This window comes from Asparagus officinalis, chromosome 8, assembly GCF_001876935.1.
Source record: "Asparagus officinalis chromosome 8, Aspof.V1, whole genome shotgun sequence".
Lineage (NCBI taxonomy): Eukaryota > Viridiplantae > Streptophyta > Magnoliopsida > Asparagales > Asparagaceae > Asparagus > Asparagus officinalis.
The window spans coordinates 122,493,812-122,520,158 of NC_033801.1; the positions used below are offsets into that span (position 1 = coordinate 122,493,812).

Sequence of the window (26,347 nt, forward strand, 5' to 3'; positions counted from 1 at the left end):
GTGAACATTACAAGTTACAATAACATATCATAGAAAAAATTTTAAAGTAGTTATAATTAATTGTTATTGGGTCGAGTGGATGATAATGGACAAAATCCATGGGTTTCATTAAAATTGTGAATATTAAGGTCCGCACAATTAATTGCCATGGCATTCGAAATGAACAAATATGGACAAAAATCATGTACTATATAGCCCATTAAAATTGCAAAATTTCAAGCACACATTTATGTCATTTTGTTAAAAAACGAACATCGACAAAAATCGTAGGTTGTAGCGGATGAAAATCGTGAATATTGAATATGTATTATTACTTTCATTGGGATGCAATGAATAAAAATTACCAATATCGTAGGCTATAACCCCTCAAATTTCGGGCTTGAAGCAGTCATTATTAATTGGAATTGGGTCAAATGAATAGTAGTGGACAAAATTTGTGGGTTAGCCCATGAAAATCGTAAAAATCAAAGTTTGCACAATTAATTAATTTTGGTTCGAAACAAACAAAAATGGACAAAATTCATGGACCATATAGGCCATGAAAATCACAAATTTTGAGTACGCATACTTATTTTTTCATTTCGTTAAAAAATAAAATTGACAAAAATCATGGTTTATAGATCATGAAAATCACGAATATTGAAGCGCATATTATCACAGTTGTTGGGATGGAACAAACTAAGATTGTCAAAATTAATGGTTATAATAACCTATCAAAATTGAAAATTTAGAAGTAGTCATAATGAATTTTTCATTTGGTCGAGTGAATGATAATGGACAAAGTCTATGGATTATAGCCCATTAAAATTGTGAATATTGAAGTCCGCACAATCTATTGCCATGGGTCGTAATGAACAAAAATGGACAAAAATAGTGGACTATAGCCCATTAAAATCATAAATTTTGAAGCACACTTCTTTGCTATTTGGTCAAAAGATAAACATTGATAAAAATTATGGTTTATAGCTCATGAAAATCGTAAATATTAAAGTATTATTATTATTTCTATTGGGACGAAAAGAGTAAAAATTGCCAAAATCGTGGGTTATTTAACCCATCATGATTAGGGTTTGAAGTAGTTATAATTAATTGCAATTGACTCCAATGAACAATATTGGACAAAAATAGCCCAAGAAAATCGTGAAAACTAAAAGTTCACACAATTAAGTGCTTTTGGGTCGAAATGAACAAAAATAGACAAAAGACATGGACTATAGGCTATGAAAATCACAAATTTTGAAGTGGCATACTTATTTTATGTTTAGTTGAAAAATGGAAATTTTACAAAAAATATGGTTTATAGATCATGAAAATCTCAAATTTTAAAATACATGGAATATTAAAATTGCTAAATTTTGAAGTGCTTTCATTGGGTCGAAATGAATAAAAATTGCCAAAATTATGGGTTATAACCCATTAAAATTGGCATTTGGAGTAATAATAAATTGTCATTGTGTCGAATGAATGATAATGTACAAAATCAATGGGTTATGGCCCATGAAAATCGTGAAAATAGGAGTATGTACAATTAAATGCTTTTGGATCGAAACAAAAAAAAAGTGACAGAAGTCATGGATTATAGGCTATGGAAAATAACAAAATTTATCAAAATAATAGTTTATAGATCATGGAAATCGTGAATTTTAAAATACGTATTATTAGTAATCGTTAGGATTAAATGAACTAAAATTGTCAAAATTGTAGGTTATAATAGTATATGAAAATCTAAAATTTTTGAAGCAGTCATAATTATTTGTTATTTGATCTAGTGAATGATAAAGGACAAAATTTGTGGGTTATAGCCCATTAAAATTGTAAAAATTTAAGTATGCACAAAGAATTTCTTTAGAATTCAAAATGAATAAATATGGACAAATATCATGGACTATAGCCAATTAAAATCATGAATTCTGAAATACATAGACGAAATAAGTAAAAATTATGTAACCCTTCAAAATTGGGGTTTGAAGTAGTAATACTTAATTGTCAATGGGTGGAATAAATGATAATTGACGAAATTCAATTGTTATGACCCTTGAAAATCTCGAAAATTGAAGTTCGCACAATTAATTGCTTTTGGTTGAAACAAACAAAATATGGACAAAAGTCATGGACTGTGAGCCATGAAAATCACAAATTTTGAATTGCACATATTTAGTTTCCATTTAATTGAAAAACAAACAATTGACAAAATTATGGTTTATAGCATGAAAATCATGAATTTGAAGCACATGTTATTTCGTGTTGTTAGGACGAAACAAACGAAAGTTGTCAAAATTGTTGGTTATAATAACCTATCGAACTTAATTTTTTTTGAAGTAGTCATAATTAGTTATCGAGTCGAGTGAATTATAATGGACAAAATCCGTGGGCTATATATAGCTCATTCAATGCGAGCATTGAAGTCCGCACAACTAATTTCTATGGGGTTCGAAATGAACAAATATGGACCAAAATCATGTACTATGGTTCATTAAAATCACAAACTTTCAAGTACACATACTTATTTGTCATTTGGTCGGAATACCAACATTAAAAATATTTGTGGCATATAGCTTATGAAAATCGCGAATATTAAAGTAATATTATTACTTTCATTATGATGAAACGAGTAAAAATTGCTAAAATCGTAGCCTATATAACCCATCTTTGTGTTTGAAGCAATCATAATTTGTTGCAATTGAATGAATGATAGTGGAAAAAAATCATAGGTTATCGCCCATATTAATCATGAAATCTAACGTTTGCACATTTAACTGCTTTTGGGTTGAAACAAACAACGGACAAAAGCCATGGATTATAGACCATGAAAATCACAAATTTTGAAGTACGTATACTATTTTTCATTTAGTTGGAAAACAAAAACGGTCAGAAATCAGAGTTTATTTCTCAGGAAAAATGTGAATCTTGAAGTACGTATTATCACTTTTCATTGGGATGAAATTAACTAAAATCGTCAAAAATTGTAGGTTATAATAACCTATCAAAATCAAAAATTTTGAAGTATTCATAATTAATTGTTATTGGATTGAGTGAATGATAATGGGCAAAACCTGTCGGTTATAGCCCATTTAAATTGCAAATATTGAATTCCTGTACAATCAATTGCTATGTGGGTGTAATGAACAAAGATGGACAAAAATCATGGACTATAGCCCATTAAAATCATAAATTTTAAAGCACTCATATTTATTTACTATTTGGTCAAAAAATGAACATTGACAAAATCCTTATGATAATCGAGAGTATTAAAGTAGTATTATTACTTTCATTAGGATGAACCATGTAAAATTTCCAAAATAGTGGGTTATATAACTTGTCAAAATTGGGATTTGAAGTAATAATTAATTGCAATTGGGTCGAATGAATGATATTGACAGAAATCACATGTTATAGCCTATGAAAATTGCGAAAATTGAAGTTCACAAAATTAAATGCTTTTGGGTCAAAACAAACAAAATGGACAAAAAACATGTACTATAAGGCTATGAAAAATGTCAAATTTGGAAGTACGCTTATTTATGTTCCATTTAGTTGAAAAACCAAAATTTACAAAAATTATTGTTTATAGATTATTAAAATTGCGAATTTTAAACTATATGTTATTACTTGTCATTGGGATGAAATGAACTAAAATTGTCAAAACGTGGTTTATAAAAGCTTGTCAAAATCAAAAATTTTGAGGGGGTTATAATTAATTGTTATTCGTTACATGAATTATAATGGACACAATCTGTGGGTTATAGCCCATGAAAATTGCGAATTGCGAATGTTGAAATCTGCACAATGAATTGCTATGGTGTTCGAAATAAACAAATATGGAGAAAAATAATGGACTGGATCATTTAGTCACAAACTTTTAAGTACATTGTACACATAGTTATTTGATATTTAGTCGAAAACGAACATTAACGAAAATCGTTGATTATAGTTTATGAAAAATGCGAAAATTAAAGTAGTATTATTACTTTCATTTGGACAAAAATTAAAGTATGAAAAATTGCCAAAATCATTGGTTATAACCTATCAAAGTTGAGGTTTGAAGTTGTAGGTTGTCTAAAAATCACAACAGATAGCTGATTCCCCGTCAAACACCGATGATGGAAGTTACAATCTGACGACTTTCAGAAGGCTATAATTTGAAGACTTTCACGTAGATCGATGAAGGTTATAATCCGACGACCTTCGTAACAACCGATGAAAGCTCTAGTTCAACAGTCTTCATCATCAACATCGGGAGTTACAATCTGATGACTCATATTTTTAAGGAGCCAAGATGAAGATTACAAGATAACGGTCTTTGTAACGTTTCAGCAAAAGAGACCACAAATTGATGGTCTCTTCACATCAAAACGCAGAGGCCATTTCTGTGTTACACCATCAAAACATAGAGGTCATTCCTGTGTTACAACATCAAAACACAGAGGTCATCCTTGTGTTATAACATCAAAACGTAGAGGTCATGCCCGTGTTCTGGAGTCAAAACGCAAAGGTCATCCCCAGCATTCAAAGTCCAGACGCAGAGTTCATGGACTCAATACGCAGAGTTCATGCAGAGCCCAACTCTGCGTCTCAGGTCTGAAACTCAGAGTTCATACAGAGCCCAACTCTGCGTCTCAGGTCCAAAACGCAGAGTTCATACAAAGCCCAACTCTGCGTCTCTGGTCCAAAACGCGGAGTTCATCTCTGCGTCCCAACTCTGCATTTCAGATTTACAACGCAGCGCGACCTGTGCGTTCAGCCACCAAAATAGTCTAAAACGCAGAGTTCGGGCCCTGAACGCTATTTTTCAGCGTTTGACTCGTTCAAAGCACGAACTGAACCGTTTCAAAACCGTTTTCCCCACGATTTGGGAAACAGTTTAAGGGGACGGTTACACCCCATTCACCCCTACTTAAGAGGTACTCCATCGCCACCGTGAAGAATCCAGAATTAAATAAAGGGGAGAATTCAGATCAATTCTCCTATCTTTTGTAATCGAAAATCTAAATTGTAATTAAGATCCGAGAGAACACAAATCAATTTTTTTTATTCTTTTTACTACAAAGTTTCCACCAAATAAAAGATGGTGACTCTGCTGGGGATGAGTTTCTCTGACGAAGAGGTGGTGGCGCAATCCGACGTCATGCTCATTGGAACGACCGTTGAAACTCTGATCATCGAGTTCGATCAAGTCAAGTTTGAGGAGGTCCTCTCCTCCGGGTCCTTTAGCCCCAAGGTTATGCGTAAGATCCACAAAGTTTCTAAGGAGACTAAAGCTCCGGTTGTGGCCGATTCATCGAAGGACTGTCTTCCTTGGGGGTTACACTGTTCATACAGTCCCCTCTCTGAAGGAGAGGACTTAGCTTCAGCATAACTCTAAAAAAGTCGATCCTCCAATCAACACGAGCTCCGTGTTTGTGAGCCTCAACACGAGCTCTGCATAAGCCAAGCTAAACGTAGCCCTCAGGGGTGCGTTTTCCAAATAAAACGCAACACTCAGAGACGCGTTCCAACATCAAAACGCAGACCTCAAAACTGCGTTGATCTGCTAGAACGCAACTCTCAGGAGTGCATCCCAGAACCAAAACGCAGATCTCAAGACTGCGTTCGAAAACCAAAACGCAGATCCTAAGACTGTGTTTCATCAGCAAAACGCAGACCTTAGGACTGCGTTTCACCAGCAACACCTGGAACTCATGTATGCGAGACCCCCGCATAGTCTGCGTAGCGCGACTAAATTAAGGGGCGGATATAAGAAGTTTATGGATTCAAGGCATCTAAACCAGATTCATGTTCACCAAGAGCTAGTCCTGTCCAATCATAGACTGGGGGTTCCAATTCAAACCTCACGATTAGTGAGTAATTCTCGAGTCTTTACAACAGACTTGAGAGAGTTCATATCGAGAGAAAGACCGATGCAATAAGTCATTCGTTCATTCCAATGTGAACGGCTGATTCCTATGATCCTCTCGGGATGTCAATGCTGCTAATAAGAACATAGATAATGATTGGTTACTGATACTACAGTTATGACTTTAACAGGAAAGATAACCAAAACTTATTTATAAAAGAAAGGGCTAAATATAAAAAAAACCCTAACTGGACAATTATCAAAAAACCCCCCTTAACTTTCAAAATATTAGAAAACCCACCTTTAAGTACAGGGATTATCAGAACCCCTAACTTTGGACAATTATCAGAAAACCCCCTTAACTTTCAAAATATTAAAATCCACCTTTAAGTACAGGGATTATCAGATCCCCCCTCCCCCCTCTAACTTTTAGATTTTATTAGAAAACCTCCAAATTTAGGGGGGGTCTAATAAAATCTCAAAGTTAAAGGGGATTTTCTGATAATCATGCGGCCAAACCATTGGTGTTCGACCAATTAATGAACGTTGTTTTTCCTAACCAACAACGACGTTTGCACAGGAAGAAGTCTCTAGAGACCGAGTATTCTAGAGTCACTATCAATATGATCAGCAGAGGGAAAGCCTCAGGTCCTAGTTCCGATGACTCTGAGACAAGTCGTTCACCGACCGTTAGGAAAATCACTGACGAGTTTGAAGGAATCTACCAACGTACTTGGACGCGAATAGGAGCCATTCCCCCTGTCAACTATCGAAGATTAGCCAAAGGAACCAATTCCGGTGACGAACATTTAACCATTGCGGAGTCTCAATCATTAAGTTCTTTCGTTGAACATGAGAGCTTCGTCCATATGACAGAACATTCTGAAGATCTCTCAAAGAGGGTTGCTGAGCAAGATGCCATGCTCAAATCACAGCAAAAGACCCTCAATAAACTACTGGCCCTGTTGACTCAAATCGTCGCAGACAAGACCAACTCTCAGAAGACAGATTCACCACCTAGACAAGAATCTTCCCGAAGAGGAAAAACGTCTTCATCCCGACTTCACACAAGCAAAGAGAAGGGAAAAGTGGGTGATGACGCTGTTTTTGATCAAGAAGCCCACAACCTAGAATCTTCCTCTAATGAAGAAAGAGAGACTGAGAACGAGCAGAATCTCCAATCTGCCAAAATAGAAAAATTGGAAGCCCGTCTCAATGTCATTGCTAACAGAAGCGAGCTCCAAGACGAGGGAGTTGCCAGACCTTATCCTGTCGAATGGGATGTAGCCCATTATCCTCCAAAATTTAAGGTCTCGACGTCATAAACTTTTGACGGTACGGGATCACCAAATCAACATATCTATCATTTCAAATCGCAGACTGGGAATATGATATCAAACGACGTCATACTGGCTCAATTGTTCATTGGCACCCTCAAGGGAGTTATCTTTGAATGGTTCAGGAAACTACCTGCAGGATGTATCCAAAAGTAGACGGATCTAGAGAGACTTCCTGTCAAGATTCTTTGAAGAGGATATAGAAATCTCCATCCATACCCTTCTCGCCACTAAGCAGAAGAAGAGGGATTCCGTCAAAGCCTTTGTCAAGAGGTTCCGAAATATGGCTCTACGATGTCCGACAGGTATGACAGTCTACACTGGTGGAGACCTATCGACACAACTTACAGACCGACCATCTAGCACAAATGAGGGTTACAGAATACCGTTCCTGGAGACAACTAATCTCTCAAGGCGAACAGGCTCAAAAGATTATTGAGACAACTAATCTCTCAAGGCGAACAGGCTCAAAAGATTATTGTCAGGATCAAAGCTGAAGAACAAAGTAAGCAGGATCAACCTGAGCAATGCTCAAAAGATTATTGTCAGGATCAAAGCTGAAGAACAAAGTAAGCAGGATCAACCTGAGCAATCGGACCAAGTCCAATCTTCTCAGTCAGAAGGGGAAGACACTACGGTTACTGAAGCCAATCCCCTTCAGTAGGATGGTAGATCTAACAACTATCACGTTAATAATTACCTCTGATAGTCAAACTAGTTAGATATTGGCCCACTAGGCGATGTGTCATGTCTACCTTTTTTTTCCCTGTACTTGTTCAAGACTGGGGATTGGTTTATTTGTAGTTCATTGGATTATGAATAATAAATTTTCTGAGTTGTCATGTTTAATAGAATACCTCTGTCAACCACGAAGTCTATCAAAACTATCACGTTAATGATCATCTCTGATAGTCTGTTTTCTTTCAAATTCCCCCGTCAATCTTTTTCAAGCAGGATGACGGGTCCACCAAAACTATTACGTTAATGATCACCTCTGATAGTCTGTTTTCTTCCAAATTCCCCCGCTAATCCTCTTCAAGGATGGCGGGTCCACCAAAATTATTACGTTAATGATCACATCTGATAGTCTGTTTTCCTCTAAATTCCCCCACCAATCCTCTTCAAACAGGATGACGGGTCCATAAAACTATCACGTTAATAGTTACCTCTAATAGTCCATCAACTTGTCAATCCTCTTCAATAGGATGGTAGGCTCATAAAACTATCACATTAATAGTTACCTCTGATAGTTCATCAACTTGCCAACCCTCTTCAATAGGATGGCTGGTCCATAAAACTATCACGTTAACAGTTACATCTGATAGTCCATCAAGTTGCCAATCATCTTCAGTAGGATGACGGGTCCACAAAACTATCACGTTAACAGTAACCTCTGATAGTCCATTAACTTACCAATCATCTTTAATAGGATGGCGGGTCCACAAAACTATCACGTTAACAGTTACCTCTAAAAATCACAACAGTTAGCTGATTCCCCGTCAAACACCGATGATGAAAGTTACAATCTGACGACTTTCAGAAGACTATAATTTGAAGACTTTCACGTAGATCGATAAATGTTACAATCCGACGACCTTCGCAACAACCAATGAAAGCTCTAGTTCAACAGCTTTCATCATCAACATCGGGAGTTACAATCTGACGACTCTCATATTTTCAATGAGCCAAGATGAAGATTACAAGATGATGGTCTTTGCAACGCTCTAGCAAAAGAGATCATAAATTGATTATCTTTTCACATCAAAACGCAGAGGTCATTCCTGTGTTATACCATCAAAACGCAGAGGTCATCCTTGTGTTACAACATCAAAGCGCAGAGGTCATGCCCATGTTCTAGAGTCAAAACGCAGAGGCCATCCCCAGCATTCAAGTCCAGACGCAGAGTTCGTGGACTCAAAACGTAGAGTTCATGCAGAGCCCAACTCTGCGTCTCAGGTCCAAAACGCAGAGTTCATGCAGAGCCCAACTCTGCGTCTCAGTTCCAAAACGCGGAGTTCATCTCTGCAACCTAACTTTGCGTTTCAGATTTACAACGCAGCGCGACCTGTGCGTTCAGCCACCAAAATAGGCCTAACTTTGCGTTTTAAGTCTAAAACGTAGAGTTCGGACCCTGAACGCTATTTTTCAGCGTTTGACTCGTTCGAAGCTCGAACTGAACGGTTTCAAAACCGTTTTCCCCACGATTTGGGGAGCAGTTTAAGGGGGTGGTTACACCCATTCAGCCCCACTTAGGAGTGAATTAAGGGAACGGTTACACCCCTTAATCTCCTATAAATAGGAGTAAACTCAACTGAGTTCGGGCTTTTAGATCTTGGAGTATCTTGGAGATCTAGAGATCGGCTTTTTTGGATCATCTTCTCGGCTGCAAATCCTCTTCGAGCTTCCTGCAGCAACAAAGTTCTTGGAGCATTCCCTTGGCTTACAAACCGATTTCGGTTAAATCAACTCATTCATAGAGTTTCAAACTCGCTCTGAGTTATCAACTCGTTCAGAGTTTCAAAGTTGGTTTGCAAGTTCTCCATAGCGTCAAATCGTGAGGAGAAGACCACGTTCTAGTGACACAAGATGTTCGGATCGTCAACGGAGAGCAAACTCGACGCGAGCATTCGAGAGAGGCACTCCATCGCCACCGTGAAGAACCCAGAATTAAACAAATGGGAGAATTTAGATCAATTCTCCTCTCTTTTGTAATCGGAAATCCAAATTATAATTAAGATCGAGAGAATACAAATCAAATTTCTTTCATTCTTTTTACTCCAAATTTTCCACCAAACAGAAGTAGTTATAATTAATTGATAAATGATAATGAACAAAAAGGATTATAGCTCATGAAAATCGTAAAAATTGAAGTTTGCATAATTAAATGCTTTTGGGTTAAAACATACAAAAATTGTGGATTATAGGCATGAAAATCACGAACTTTAAATTATGCATACTTATTTTTTATTGAGCTGAAAAACAAATATTGACAATAATCGTGGCTTATAGATCATGAGAATCGCGAATAATAAATCACGTATTTTTACTTATTGTTGGGATGAAACAAACTAAAATTGTTAGAACTATGGGTTATAATAACTTGTCAACTAGGTAGCATGGATACGGGTGCAGGCATGGATACGGACACGGAACACAGCAAATTTGTAAAAGTTAGCTTACAGGAATACGGTAAATTTGTAAAAGTTATATATTTAAAATAGCTACAACATGTGTACGCTAATTTTACTATGTACATTATATATAAGGAATTAACTATATATGCATGTTTCTGTAACTTTTAGGACTAATAAAAAATTGTTCTATATATTTAGATGGATTCTAGAACAATTCTGGTTCAATCAGGGGGCTGAAATTAATTTTGCAGCAAATATAAGAAATTGGTGGGCTTTAAAATAATTTCTGGGTCAATCAAGTGTCTAGTAATAATTTTTCAACAAATATTAGGTTTCTGGGTTTGAGTATGGGTCTGTTTATCAAGGTTTTAAATATCGGTTATCGGGGATTTATCAGACGGCCAAAATTCTTATCGGATAGCGAAAATCGGGGATATATCGGGGATAAGTAGTATTTATCGGAGTGATATGCTGGATGGTGTATATATATAATATAATAACTAAAAAATATAATCTAACCATGCTTAATAAAATATAAACATACCAAAATGTAAATCATCATGTTTAGAATCACTAACTAATTGTAGAAAGTGGGTCGGGTCGGGTTTAAAAACTCAACAATCCAACTTAAAATGCCCGGCCGATAATCCCGATGAAAAAGCCTTACTTATCGGCCGATAAGTGCCGATAACGCCGATAACGTGCCGATAAACTCTCCAAAACGATAACCGATTACAAACCAACTTATCCTAGCGGAGAGCTCTTAAATCCGATAACTCGGCCGATAATATCGATTATCGGCCGATATTTAAAACAATGTTGTTTACGCGTCAAACCCGTTTTTAAATAAATTTGATTAAACAGGTCAGTACTGGGTCCGGGTCCAAACCCGATTAAGCTCATTCTAATCTAATAGGCTTTGGATACAAAACCTGACCCGAAGGAAAATTATAATCTAATAGGCTTTGGATACAAAACCCGACCCGAACGAAAATTAAGCAAATAAGGATCTTTCGATCTCATTTCTTCCCATTCTTCGCTTTTAGGGTTTTGGGAGCCACCGCCATAACTGTGCTCAATAGCAGCAATGGAGTGTTGCCACCAAGTAAGCTTTCAAGTTTCCTTCTTTCAATCCGTTGACGCGTCCAATGATGAGACCCGCCGGCGGCGATGATCACCTAACGCCTTTTTTTCTTCTCTTAGAAATGTATCCTTAGCGGATCCTCGGCGAATCCGTGTTCGATACTTGTCGGGCGTGAACTCGTGGGGCTAGGTATCCCAACCTGTGAAAATAATTTTTTTAAGTAGTCATAGTTAATTGTTTTTTGGTTGAGTGAATTATAGTAGACAAAATTCGTGGATTATAGCTCATTAAAATTGTGATTATTAATGTCCACACTATCAATTGTCGTGAGTTTCGAAATGAATAAACATGGACAAAAATCATGGACTACAGTCCATTAAAATCACGAATTTTCAAGTGCACATATATTTTTCATCTGGTTGGAAAATAAATATTGACAAGAATCGTTGGTCATAGCTCATGAAAATTGCGAATTTATATATATTATTACTTTCATTGGGATAAGCAACTATAAATTTCCAAAATCATTGGTTGTACAACATGGACAATACTCTCACCTGCCCATGTTCCATTGATTACCTTCATCGTTCAACCCCTCTTCGACCAGATTCTCCAGACTTCATTATTCTTTTTTTAGTAAGATGCCAAAATGTATTGATTTTATCATCTTTCCCTTCAAAAGACACCGAAATCAAGATTGAGCAGGCAATCAATGGATCAATCATATGTTTACTTTTTCTCTTCTTTATTGTTGCTACTGGTTTATCTGCCTAGGATTTTTATTGGCTTACCCGCTTAAGGTCTCTACTGGGGTACCCGCCTAGGATCTCTACTGGCTAGCCCACCTAGGGTATTAGCTTCTCCATCTAGGGTTTCTACTGGCTTACTCGCGTATGATTTCTTTTACTGGCTTATCCGCCTAGGGTTTCTACTGGTTATGACTATAATATTTTGATTTCTGATGTCTTTAAGTATTCCAGACAAAGATGACATTGCCAAAGCTCTTACAACTAGCTGTTTTGTTCCTATTTGTATTAAGCTGTGCATATGTATTATATATATACTCCAACTTGAGGGGGAGTGTTAAATATTATTGATAATTTGGTATTAGTAGATTTAGTAGATATTATGAGACATTGAGATATGATTAGATTTGATTTATCTCATATCTATTTTGTAATATATTCCTAATCTGTATTTAAGAGAGCTTAGGGTTAGATGCATAATGACATTTTGCCTTTTCTATTTTCTCTACATTACCCATCAAAATTCGGGTTTGAAGCAGTCATAATTAATTAAAATTAGGTTGAATGGATGACATTGGAAAAAAAATTATGGGTTATAGTCCATGAAAATCTTGAAAATTAAAGTATGCACAATTACTTGTTTTTGGGTCGAAACAAAGAAAAATGGACAAAAGTCATAGATTATAAGGCCATGAAAATCACAAATTTTCCATACACATACTTATTGTCCATTTAGTAGAAAAACGGAAATTAACAAAAATCTTAGTTTATATATCACGAAAATCACGAATTACCACTGTTGGGAGTTTCAATTTACTGCAATGAAGCACTATCTCCTATTTTAGCTAAGTGTTAAAAAGTGTTGCTGGAAACTTTAGATATCTTTGGAGAGCTCGATTTCAAAAAGAATTTCAACTTTCATTTCTAAGTCTAATAGTTCTTACAAGGCATTCATATTTATTTATGTTCATCTATTACGTTCTGATTCAAAATTTCTTTCTAATTTAAAATTCTTTGTAGCTGTGTCAAGTTTCTATCGAAAAAACTTTAGAGGCATTCAAAAAACTTTCTAATTTAAAATATGTAATAAAACTTTTATAAACTGTAAGGTATTTAATTTAATTAAGCCAACAAAGATTTAAAGCCTTTGTTAACCACAAGCAAAGCATGTGTTCCCTTTGATAAATAATATTCATCATATAATATGAGGCCAGATGTTTGGCTTATATTTATATACTAGAGGAAATGTGGGAAAATTAAAGCATCATATTTTGAATAATCTTAAGATTTTATACTAGAGGAAATGTGGGAAAATTAAAGCATCATATTTTGAATAATCTTAAGATTTTGAATTATTTCTGAATTTATATGAAATGTGGGAAAATTAAAGCATCATATTTTGAATAATCTTAAGATTTTGAATTATTTCTGAATTTATATTCTTTGCTTAGAAAATTTTAGAAGAGGCTTTCGAAGGACTACTACAAAGTGTTGGGCATCATATAAATGTCGGACAAATAAAATCCATGATATTGGATTGCAATAACTGGGGTTATGTAAAAAATATCTGGGTGTCATATGAGATAATGCTCATTCATAATATAACATTATAATCTATAATCTCAGATATTGATGAATTTTCAACATAAGAATTTGCGTCAAGATATATGCTTAAGATTTTAGAGCTGAGAGTGGAGAGATTTAGGATATGAATTATGGTTTTTGTGACTTGTGTTTTAGTTTTGGTTTCCAAACATGACCCAATACCAAGCCCACAATCAAATTAAAAATGACTCGATTTTGTTATACCAGCCAATATTTTTGATAATGATCGATATATGAGAAAAAATCCCCAAATAAAAGAAAACAATATAAAACCATAAATATTATTAAGATAAAGTATTTAACCTTTTATATTAGTTTATATAGCGATATATCGGCCGATATTCCATATATTACCTATAAGAGCAATATTTAAAGGTAATTTAGATATTAATTTCTTGATTTTAAATCTCTAATAATTCTACATTATTCCCTTAAAATTTTGAAATTGCTTATAATTTAGGGACTAATATTGAACTATAAAACATTTGAGGGAAAAATATGTAAATAAGCTAAATATAAAAGAATAGTTAATTTTTTGAAAACTCAACTATGGGGAATGTCTCAAAAAACCACTCAACTAATTTAATTTGATAGAGCCCCGTAACTATAGAGGTGTTGTAGATAACCCCTCTCAACTTTGGTGTTTAGAAAACACCCTTCGACTTAGCGTGTCTTATAATAACTCTCTTGGTCTTTTACACATCTCTTAACAAACCCTCTTAATGTAAAAGACTTTAATATGTGATTCTGTCAAAATGCCTTATTGAAGAAAGTCATTTTAGTTAAATAGAAACTCTCAACCGATAATAAAAGGATTACGACCAATTTACAGTTCTTTTTACCTCTAAATATTGAAGAAAGCCATCCGATATTTCCCCGATATCCGATATTTAAAACCTTGCGTACACTATACTAGTATTGATAAAAAAATCATGGACTATAACCCAATAAAATAACTAATTTTGAAGTACACATACTTACTCGATAACTAGTCAAAAATTGGACATTGATAAAAATTGTGAGTTATAGTTCATGAAATCTGCGAAACTTTCTAAAATCATGGGTTATAATCCATCAAAATTGAGGTTTCTAATAGTCATAATTAATTATCATTAGATGGAATAAATGATAATGGTCAAAATTTGTAGGTTATGGCCTATGAAAATCGTGAAAACTTAAGTTCGCATAATTAATTGCTTTTAGGTTGAAACAAACACATGAAAAAAGTCATGGATATATGCCATGAAAATCACAAATTTTGAAATATGCATACTTATTTTCCATTTAGTTGAAAAACAAACCTTGACAAATAAATCATGGTTTATAAATCATGGAAATCACAAGTATGTGCTATCACTTGTCATTGAGACGAAATGAATTAAAATTGTCAGATTACGGGTTATAATAACTTATCAACATTGTAAATGTGGAAGTAGTTATACCTTATTGTTTTTGGTTCGAGTGAATTATAATGGACAAAATCCATGGGTTATAGCCCATTAAATTTTTGAAATTCTGCATAATTCATTGCTACAGGGTTCGAAATGAACGAATAAGGGGGAAAATGGACTATAGCCTTTGAAATCATGAATTTTTAAGTACACATACTTATTTGTCATTTGGTCAAAAATGAATATTGAAAAAAATCATTAGTTATAGCTGATGAAGTCGGGAATTTTATGTACGAATAAGATTGCTAAATTCGTGGGTTGTATAACTAATCAAAATTAGGGTTTGAAGTTGTTATAATTAATTTCAAATGAGTTGAGTGAATGATTGGACAAAAATCGTGCGTTATATATTGCATATGAAAATCGCGAAAATTGTAGTTACTGCAATTAAAAGCTTTTGGATTGAAACAAACAAAAATGGGCAAAAGGTATGGACTATATGCATTGAAAATCTCAAATTTTGTAGTACACATACTTATTTTCCATTTTGTTGAAAAATTAAACTTGACTAAAACCACGCGTTATAAATTATAAAAGTGATGGATTTTGATAGGCATGTTATCACTAGAAGTTAGGACGAAACAAACTAAAATTGTTAAAATTACGGGTTATAATAATATATCAAAATAAAAAATTTGGAAGTACTCACAATTAATTGTTATTTGGTCAAGTGAATGATAATGGACAAAATTCGTCGGTTAGAGCCTGTCAAAATTGTGAATATTGACGTTCGCAAAATTAATTGCTATGAGGTTCAAAGTAAACAAATGTGGACAAAAATTATGGACTATAACTTATTAAAATCACGAACTTTCAAGTTCACATAGTTGTCATTTTTTCAAAAAACGAACATTGACAAAAATCGTGGGTTATAACTCAAGAAAATTGCGAATTTTGAAATACATATTATAACTTTCATAAGGATGCAACGAATAAAATTTGTTAAAATTGTGGGTTATAACCCATCCGAATTAGGGTCTGAAGTAGTTATTATTAATTGGAATTGGGTTGAATGAATGATAATGGATAAAAAATTGACAGATATATAGTCCATGAAAAACGTGAAAATTCAAGTTCGCGCAATTAATTACTTTTGGGTCGAAACAAGCGAAAATGGACGTAAAATCATGGACTATAGGCCATGAAAATCACAAATATATAATTGCACATTCTTATTTTTCGTTTAGTAGAAAAACAAAAGTGACAAAAATCATGCTTTATAGATGAAAATCACGAATTTCAAAGCACATGTTATTACTTGTCTATGAGACAAAATGAACTAAACTTGTCAAAATCATGGGTTATTATAACCTATCAATGTCGAAATTTTTGAAGTAATAATTGTTCTTGGATCGAGTGAATTATAATGGTCAAAATCCGTGGGTTATAGCCCAAAGTTGCGAGTACTAAAGTCCACGCTATTAGTTGCTATGGGGTTTGAAATGAACAAATATTGACAAAGATCATGGACTAAAGCCCATTAAAATCAAAAATTTTGAAGTATACATACGTATTTGTTATTTGGTAAAAAAATGAACATTGACAAATATTTTCATAGTATGCATTATTACTTTCAGTGGGACAAAACAAGTAAAAATTGCCAAAATCTGTTACAAACCATCAAAATTGGGGTTTGAAGTTGTCATAATTAATTGTCATTGGATCTAATGAATGATAATGTACAAAATTTATGGGTTATGACCTATGGAAAATTGTGAAAATTGAAATTCGTACAACTAATTGATTTTGGGTTGAAACAAACAAAAATGCATAAAATTTATGGAGTATATAGGCCATGAAAATCACAAATTTTTAAGTATGCATACTTATTTTCCATTTAGTAGAAAAGCAAAAATTGACAAAAATCATGGTTTACAGATCATGAAAATCGTGAATTCATGAATTTTAAGGTACATGTTATTACTTGTCATTGAGCCGAAAACAAATAAAATTGTCAAAATCGTGGGTTATCATAACCTATCTAAATCGAAAATTTTCTAGTCATAATTATTATTGCATAAATTTTATAATCACAGTTATGGCATTAATGTTGTGAAATGTCCTCACTTAATTGTTATGGGGTTCAAAATGAACAAATATGGACAATTAATGGACTATAGTCCGTAAAAATCATTTATTTTCAAGTACGCATTTATTTGTTATTTGGTCAAAAAACAAACGTTGACAAAAACCGTGGGTTATAGCTCATGAAAATCACTAATTTTGAAATACATATTATTACTTTCATTGGGTCGGAACAAATAAAAACTGCCAAAATCCAGGGTCATAAGTTATAACCCATCAAAATTCAGGTTAGATGTATAACTAATTGCAATTGGGTCAAATGAATGATAATGCAAAACATTGTATGAAAGTTGCGAAAATTAAAGTTCATACAACTAATTGCTTTTGAGTTGAACAAAAAATGGACAGAAGTCATGGTCTGTAGGCCATGAAAATCTATAATTTGAAGTATGTATACTTATTTTCCATTTAGTTGGAAAACAAAAATTAACAAAAAAGTTCATGGTTTATAGATTATTAAAATTGCAAATATTGAAGTACGTGTTATTACTTGTCGTTCAGACGAAATGAACTGAAGTTGTCAAAATCGTGGGTCATAGACTCATAATAATCTATCAAAATTGAAAATTTTGAAGTGATAATTAATTGTTATTGGGTTGAGTAAAGGATAATGGACAAAATCCATGGGTTATAACCTATTAAAGATGCGAATGTTGAAGTCCATACAGTTAATTTCTTTGGTGTTCGAAATGAACAAATATGGACAAAAATAATAGAGTATAACGTATTAAAATCATGAATTTTCAAGTGCGCATACTTATTTGTTATTTGGCCAAAAAACAAACATTAACAAAAATCATAGGTTATAACTGATGAAAATCATGAAGTTTGAACTACGTATTATTACTTTCATTGTGATGAAATAAATAAAAATTGCCAATATCATGGGTTATACAACCCATCAAAATTGGGTTGGAAATTTAATTGTAATTGGGTCGAATGAATGATCTTTGTTGGAAAGTTAATTGTAATTGGGTCGAATGAATGATCTTGGAAAAAAAATCGTGGGTTATATAGCCTACCAAAATCGTGAAATTTTAAGTTCGCATAATTAAATGAAATTGGGTCGAAACCAACAAAAACAAACAAATTTATGGATTGTAGGCCACGAAAAGCACAAAATTTGAATTACACACTTGTTTTGCATTTAGTTGAAAAGCAAAAATTTACGAAAATCATGGCTTATATATCATGAAAACTGTGAATTTTGAAGTACGTGTTTTTTTCATTAGGACAAAACGAACTGAATTAGTCAAAATCGTGGGTTATATATATCATATCAAAAGTCAAAATTTTTAAGTTGTCATAATTAAATATTATTGGATTGAGTGAATTTTAATGGTCAAAATCCATGGATTATATAGCCCATTAAAATTGTGATATTTAAGTCTGTATAATTAATTGTCATGGGGTTCGAAATAAATAAATATTGACAAAAATCATGGATTATAGCCCAATTAAATTACAAATTTTGAAGTACACGCATACTTATTTGCTATTTGGTTGAAGAACTATCATTGATAAAAATTGTGGATTATAGTTCATGAAAATTACAAATTTTGAAATATGTATTATTACTTGCATTGGGACAAAATGAATAAAAATTGCCAAAAACATGGGTTGTAACCCATCAAAATTGGGGTTTTTAAGAAGCTATAATTAATTGTCATTGGGTTGAATGAATAATAATGGAAAAAATTCATGGGTTATATACCCATGAAAATCTCTAAAATTAAAGTTTGCACTATTAATTGCTTTTGAGTCGAAATAAATAAAAAAGGTACAAAAGTCATGTGCTATTAGCCATGAAAATCACAAATTTTAAAGTAGACATACTTATTTCCTATTTAGTTGAAAAACAAAAATTGACAAAATTCTTGGTCAGAGATATGAAAATCGCAAATTTTGTAGTACTTATTATCACTTGTCGCGGGGATGAAACAAACTACAACGGTCAAAATTGTAGTTATAATAACCTATCAAAATAAAAAAAAATTAAAGTAATCATAATTAACTATTACTGGATCGAGTGAATAATAATGGATGAAATACGTAGGTTATAGCTCATTAAAATTATGAATATTGAAGTCTGCACAATTAATTGCTATGGGGTTTGAAATGAACAAATATGGGCAAAAATCATGTACTATAACTCATTAAAATCACGAGTTTTCAAGTACAAATACTTATTTGTCATTCAGTTAAAAACAAACATTGATAAAAAATGTGGGTTATAGCTGATCGAAATCACGAATTTTTAACTATATATTATTACTTTTATTAGGACGAAATGAACAAAAAAAATCCTTAAATTATGGGTTATATAACCCATCAAAAGCAGGGTTTTAAGTTATAATTAATTACAATTGGGTCGAATGAATGATTTTGGACAAAATTGTGAGTTATAGTGTTATGAAAATTGCAAAATCGAAGTTTGCACAATAATTGCTTTTGGATCTTACCAAAAATATGGACACATGTCATTGACTATAGGCCATGAAAATCACAAATCTTGAATATGTATACTTATATTCCATTTAGTTGCCAAAAATTGGGAAAAAAAATTATGGTTGATAGATCATGAAAATCGCAAATTTCAAAGTAGGTTATAATTGGGACGAAACAAACTAAAATTATTAAAATTATGGGTTATAATAACCTACCAAAATTAAAATTTTGAGGTAGTCATAACAATTGTTATTGGATTGAGGGAATGGTAACGAACAAAATCTGTGGGTTATATAGCCCATTAAAAATGTGAATTGAAGTTCGTACAATTAGTTGCTATCTGGTTCGAATGAACAGATATGGACAGAAATCATGGACTACAGCTCATTAAAACCATGAATTTTTAAGTACGCATACTTATTTGTTATTTGGTCAAAAAATATACATTGACAAAAACCGTGGATTATAACTAATGAAAATCATGAATTTTTTAACTGCGTATTATTAATTTCATTGCGATGAAATGAATAAAAACTTCTAAAATCATGGGTTATAACCCATCAAAATTGGGGTTTGAAGTAGTTATGATTAATTGCAATGGGGTCAAATGAATAATAATGGACAAAAATCATGGGTTATAGCCCATAAAAATCGCCAAAATTGAAGTTAGCTTAATTAAATAATTTTGGGTCAAAATAAGTGGAAATGGATAAAAAGTTATGGGCTACAGGTCATGAAAATCACTAATTTTGAATTACATATTCTTATTTCCCATTTAGTTGAAGAAAAAGTGACAAAAGTCATAGTTTATATGTCATGAAAATCACGAATTTTGAAGTGCATGTTATTATTTGTTGGGATGAAACGAACTAAAATTTGTCAAAATTGTAGGTTAAAATAACCTAGCAAAATCAAAAATTGTTTAGTCATAATTAATTATTATTGGATCGAGTGAGTGGTAATGGACAAAATCGTGGGCTATAGCCCATTAAATTTCAAATATTGAAATTAGTACAATTAATTGCTATGGGGTCAACATGAACAAATATGAACAAAAATCATGGACTATAGCCCATTAAAACTCATGAATTTTGAAGCGGACATACTTATTTGCTATTTGGTCGAGTAATGAACATTGACAAAAATTGTTGGTGCCTCATGAAAATCGCATATTTTTGAAGTATGTATTAGTACTTACATTAGGACTAAATAAATAAAATTTCCCAAAATCATGGGTTATAACCCAATAAAATTAAGATTTGAAGTAGTTATATAATTCATTGTGATTTGCTTCATATGAATGATACTGGACAAAAATTGTAGATTATAGCATATGAAAACTGTGAATATTGAAGTTCGCACATATAATTGTTATTGGGTCGAAATGAACAAAAAAGAACAAAGATCCTAACATGAAAATCGTGAATTTTTGTATACGAATGATTAATTGATATTGGATTGAAATGAGCAAAATAATAATAATAATAAAACTATGGGTTATAGGTAGGGAAATTTGCGAATTTTGAAATTCTTGAATTTTGAAAACTGCGGCTAATTACTCATGAAAATTGTGAATATTGGACTACGCATAAGTAAATGTCATTGGGTCGAAATGAATGAAAATTCTCAAAAAACGTAGACTATTGCCTATAAAAATTGCGAGTTTGTGAAGTATGTATAACCACAAGCCTTTGGAACGAAATAAACAAAAATTGCTAAAATTGTGAATAAATAGGCATAATTGCCCTTCAAAATTGTGAATTTTGAAGTAGTCACAATTAATTGTGAATTTTGAAGTAATCACAATTAATTGTCATTGGGCCAAATGAATGTAAATGGACACAAATCATGGTTATAGCCCATGAAAATTTGTGATTCGCGAATGTTGAAGTTTGGACAATTATTTGCTCTTGGTTCGAAACAAACAAAACAGATAAAAAAGGCTAAATAGCATTTAAATACCTTATAGTTTCACTCCTTGGGCACTTATATACCCTCAATTGTACTTGTAGGATTTATGTACCCTTAGTTGGTCAAAATTGGCACTTTAATACCTTATATCTTGTAAACGTGAAAATTTTCATCTGAAAATTTCCATATAACATTCATATGTTGATTTTGGAGCTTTCTAACCATCATAATTTATTAAGTTACTATTAAACCTACCTAAATTCTAATTTAAATGAATCATAATTCTATTTTAAAAATAGAACTTTAAAAGATTTGACAATGAATTCAACAAACTTAATAGAGAATACTATAAGAATAGCATATAAATATTATATGAGAACTTTTGAATAAAATATGTCACGTTTGCAAAACATAAGTATTAATATGCCAAATTTGACCAACTCAGGGTATATAAATGCTATGAAATACAACTAAGGGTGTATAAGTGCTAATAGTGTGAAACTATAAGGTATTTAAGTGCCATTTAGCAATAAAAAAGCATGACTAAAGCATTTGTTGTATTTCCAAGTGCAGAATACCAAACAACCCTGAGGAGAGTCATTGATGAAGCTTGTAATTTTAAGTGAAATTTAATGTTGAAGAAATAACATGGATTGATCTTTTTTTTTTTTTTGGTTTCTTTAGGTCAAAGGAACGGTCTTGACGACTAACAGTGATGGTGCTTTCGTTGACATAAGTGGAAAATCTTCTGCATTTTTACCTCTTGAGGAATCATGCATTTACAAAATTAAGCACGTATCAGAGGCAGGCATATATCCTGGTTTACAACAAGAATTTGTTGTCATTGGTGAGAATGTTGTAGATGATAGCGTGATTTTGAGCTTAAGGTTGATTCAATGTGATTTTGCTTGGGAAAGGTGTCAGCAGCTTCAAGCAGAAGATGTTATCATCAAGAGTAAGGTGGGGATCAAGTCCGTTAAACTTCTCTTCCATTTAATGGGATTTTTGTTCTTACAGTTTAATGGATTTGTCTTAGATAATGACAAATATATTTATTTCATACTTTTGATGTCTTGCATACAATATGCAGGTTGTTGGGGAAAACAAAGGAGGCATCTTAGTTGTAGTGGAGGGCCTTCATGGATTCGTGCCATTTTCGGAGATACCAAAGGTTGGTCCTTTAGCTTATGGAATGAATTCTTTGATTTTATTATTTATATTTGTTCAATAATGTTGCTTAACACAATGTTCTTGAATGACATCTTTCATGCAAATTATTGCCTACCAGGCTAGCCATAATGAATGATTATTTTATGTACCCAATAAATAAATAAATTGTTATCTCCTTATGATAACAAAGAAGGTTATTCTTTTTAATAACATGCGATGATCAAATTATGACTTTGTAATCTAATAAGAACACTATATGTTTCTCGATCAATCCCTTTGTATCTTATTCTTTTAGAATTTGGAAAATTCAATTGGGTTTGAAGTTGCTCATTTGGAATATGAGCTCTTCTATTTTCTACTTCATTTTTCTGAGCTCTTCTATTTTCTACTTCATTTTTCTTTCTTCTTTGTATCTTTTTACTTTCTTTCTTTCTGTTTTCCCTTCTGTCATTTCCGAATAAAAACCTGGACACAAGTTTCTTATTTTGGGTTTCAGGTAAAGTTAAATCATTAAGTACAAATATAGTGATACACCCACATGTTCCTTGGAGACATCAAAGGAGTGCTTCTATAGGGGGAATAAGATATTTAGGCAGTTTATCATATCTATATAATTCATTAAAATTCCTTCTTAACACTCTGTTATTTTATATTATCCAATTGAAAATTTCATTAATTCATTTAGAAGAATATTCTCAATAGATAAATATCTTTTATTGAGACTGGAAATGATGGGCTTTATGTAGGAAGTATTTCATTCTCAGGATTTATCATTATTTCCTACTTTAGCAGCTTGGCCTGTTACTCAGAACTCAGAATCCTTCTATTCCCTGATGCTTGCACTTTGTGTTGCATAAATAGGTTCACTGCCATATAGAAATACATTTCGAATTTCACAAATAAATAGGTCAATGTCAATTGAAATGCAAGTTATTGGAAGATAAATTTATCTAATGACTATTTTCCTGTATTTGCTAGATAGTTTGCTGTGAGAGGCACTGTTGCATGTTCCATGAAGAGATAATATGTCCATTAATCGACTTCATGCATACTAACAAGTTGTTGTATAATAAAGAATCAAAGATCCATTATGCATACTGCTTGCAGATAAGTTTCACAAGATAATGCAGCTTCAATATATATATATATATATATATTATATATATATATATATATATATATATATATATATATATATATATATATATAAACTGCTATCAACTTAAGTTGATGTCCACCAACATCCTAGCACTCATTTATTAATATAAAAAACCTTTCCATATCATGCAAGTCCCTATGCAATATGAGTGGCTAAAAAGTTTGGTGGACAACTTTTTTGCTATGCACTTAAGTTGACACAAGTTTTGCTATATATATATATATATATATATATATATATATATATATATATATATATAATATATATATATATATATATATATTCTATTCATCTGAGGCAATAGTTTCTGCATATCTTATTTGCTCTGTAATTCTCTTCTCAAAGTTCAGCATTCTGGAGCGACTTCCATGACCTTGCTCTTAACAGCAAATTCCTTCTATTTGTTTAGAGCTACTTAAATTCTGATGCAATTATTTCTTCAGTGATTGATGATATTCTCAAACATGCAACTAGAAATCAACTACCGAAGAACTCCTTGATAAGGAACTTCCTCTGAGGTTTATAGAGGTTGACAAGAAACAATCTCAGCTCGTGCTGAGTAATCGCAAGACAATGACCAACACTCAGGTACAGATTGAAATTGGATCGGTTGTCATTGGAACCGTTCATAGCTTAAGACCATATGGTGCACTAATCGATGTCGGTGGACTGATTGGTCTTCTACATATTAGCCAAATTAGCCATGCGAAGATCTCAGACATTGCGACAGTTTTACATCCTGGTGATACCCTTAAGGTGCCTTGAGCTTTAGTTTCTTGCTTGGGGTTTTGTCATAGTAGAGCCCAAAGTTAGACCCCCCAAACTTTCATATTTCTAAATTAGACCCCCAAACTTTCATATTTCTAAATTAGACCCCTAAATCTATTAAGTTGTTTTAGATAACTCCCCCAAGCTACTAAGTTGTTTCAAATGTTATAAAACACCAAAATCTATTAACTTGTATTAAATAAGACCTACATTTTGAACAAATATGAAGATTTAGGGGTCTAATTGAGAAATATGAAGATTTGAGTGTCTAACATAGTATTAACAAAGATTTGGGCGTCTCACATGAAGAAAATCCTTTTTTTATAGCTATTTGGGCTTATATAATGGTCCTGTTCCCACTGAAAAGGTAATGGTACTAAGTCATGATGAAGAAAGGAAGCGGTTGAGTCTTTCTACCAAAAAGCTGGAACCTACACCTGGCGATATGATTCGGGATCCAAAGCTTGTCTTTGAGAAGGTACTCTGTCATTGGAATTCATTTCTTCATCATGTTATATTGATAGCTTACGTAGTTTGCTTTTTGTATTTTCTAATGTCAGGCGGATGAGACAGCTGAGAGTTTTAAGAGAAAAATAGTTTGGATAGAGGAAGTGGCTTGTACTGAGTTGCCTAAAGCTCCGCCTGAGGTATTTTCTATCTCGATTTGCTTCCAATTTTATTTGCACTCTTTTTTATTTTTTTTTGCTAAACAGTGTTATGCTGAACACTGTTTTGCTATTAATAATTTCATGGTTAGCTCAACAAGACTGTTAAAACTTTCACGTTGTACCAAAAACGTGAGTAGACCTAAATCTACGCTTCATGTTAAAGATTATATATATAATCCAAGATACTTGGATGGCTCCTTTTTATTCTTCGACACCCTGTGGATTTATTGCCAGATAAAGTTTTGATGCGTCCTAAAACTTATTGTGTATTCCAGACTAGTTTAAACTTTCATGTTCATCCTTCAATTCAACTAAAAGTTTCTATATGCCACCAATTTCCGAAACACCTCTTGTCGCTTTTCTATATCATTAGACATAGTTAGTTGTATTATTCTGCAATTTACATTTGTGGTTACACACACACAATAAAACCGTTATGAGGAGCTATATAACCCTTTGGGTGCAGCGAAAATGGCATGCTTTTTCGAAAACAACTGTACAGAGATGTTATACTCGACAAATATTTCTCTATTCATAACCTGCATAGTTTGAGACGGTTTATTTTGCTTCTGCATCCAGTTCCCTTTGATTTTGTGATGCACATATATATTCCATAGTTTGTATCCTTGCAAATTTTGTCGGGTAATACTTATTTCTCACAGTTTACATATGATAGCTTGATTGACAGCTTGCAGAAGTAACTGGCTGATGTGGAGATCATCACTTCCAAAGGGATTTCAAGCCTGATTTCTCCAGATTTGTTGGGCTTTATTGCTCCAACATGTTGAGTGTAAATATATAGCTTATGCAAGTATATATTGTTCTACCATTTACAACTTGTCAAACTGTTTCTTATAAGTGATTCTAAAGGATTCTGATGTACGTCATTAGTTCCCCAACCCCCAAATGTCATTTTTGGTTGCTTTGCTGATAATGGAAACTTCAACA

General features: G+C 32.9%; 1 protein-coding gene across 3 annotated transcripts in view; it reads left to right on the forward strand.

Moving 5' to 3' along the window:
• Positions 1–26,347, forward strand: part of LOC109822287 (30S ribosomal protein S1, chloroplastic-like) — a 29,438-nt gene extending 3,091 nt beyond the window's left edge. Inside the window, exons 2-7 of one of the 3 annotated variants that reach the window (XM_020388463.1) lie at positions 22,319–22,594; positions 22,725–22,805; positions 24,438–24,719; positions 25,099–25,209; positions 25,292–25,378; positions 26,088–26,347. In XM_020388463.1, coding sequence (XP_020244052.1) covers positions 22,319–22,594; positions 22,725–22,805; positions 24,438–24,719; positions 25,099–25,209; positions 25,292–25,378; positions 26,088–26,108 — 858 coding nt within the window. In that variant the 3' untranslated portion in view covers positions 26,109–26,347. Of the gene's footprint in view, positions 1–22,318; positions 22,595–22,724; positions 22,806–24,437; positions 24,720–25,098; positions 25,210–25,291; positions 25,379–26,075 lie in introns of all 3 variants that reach the window. The other 2 variants (XM_020388465.1, XM_020388466.1) reach the window with 2 other exon arrangements.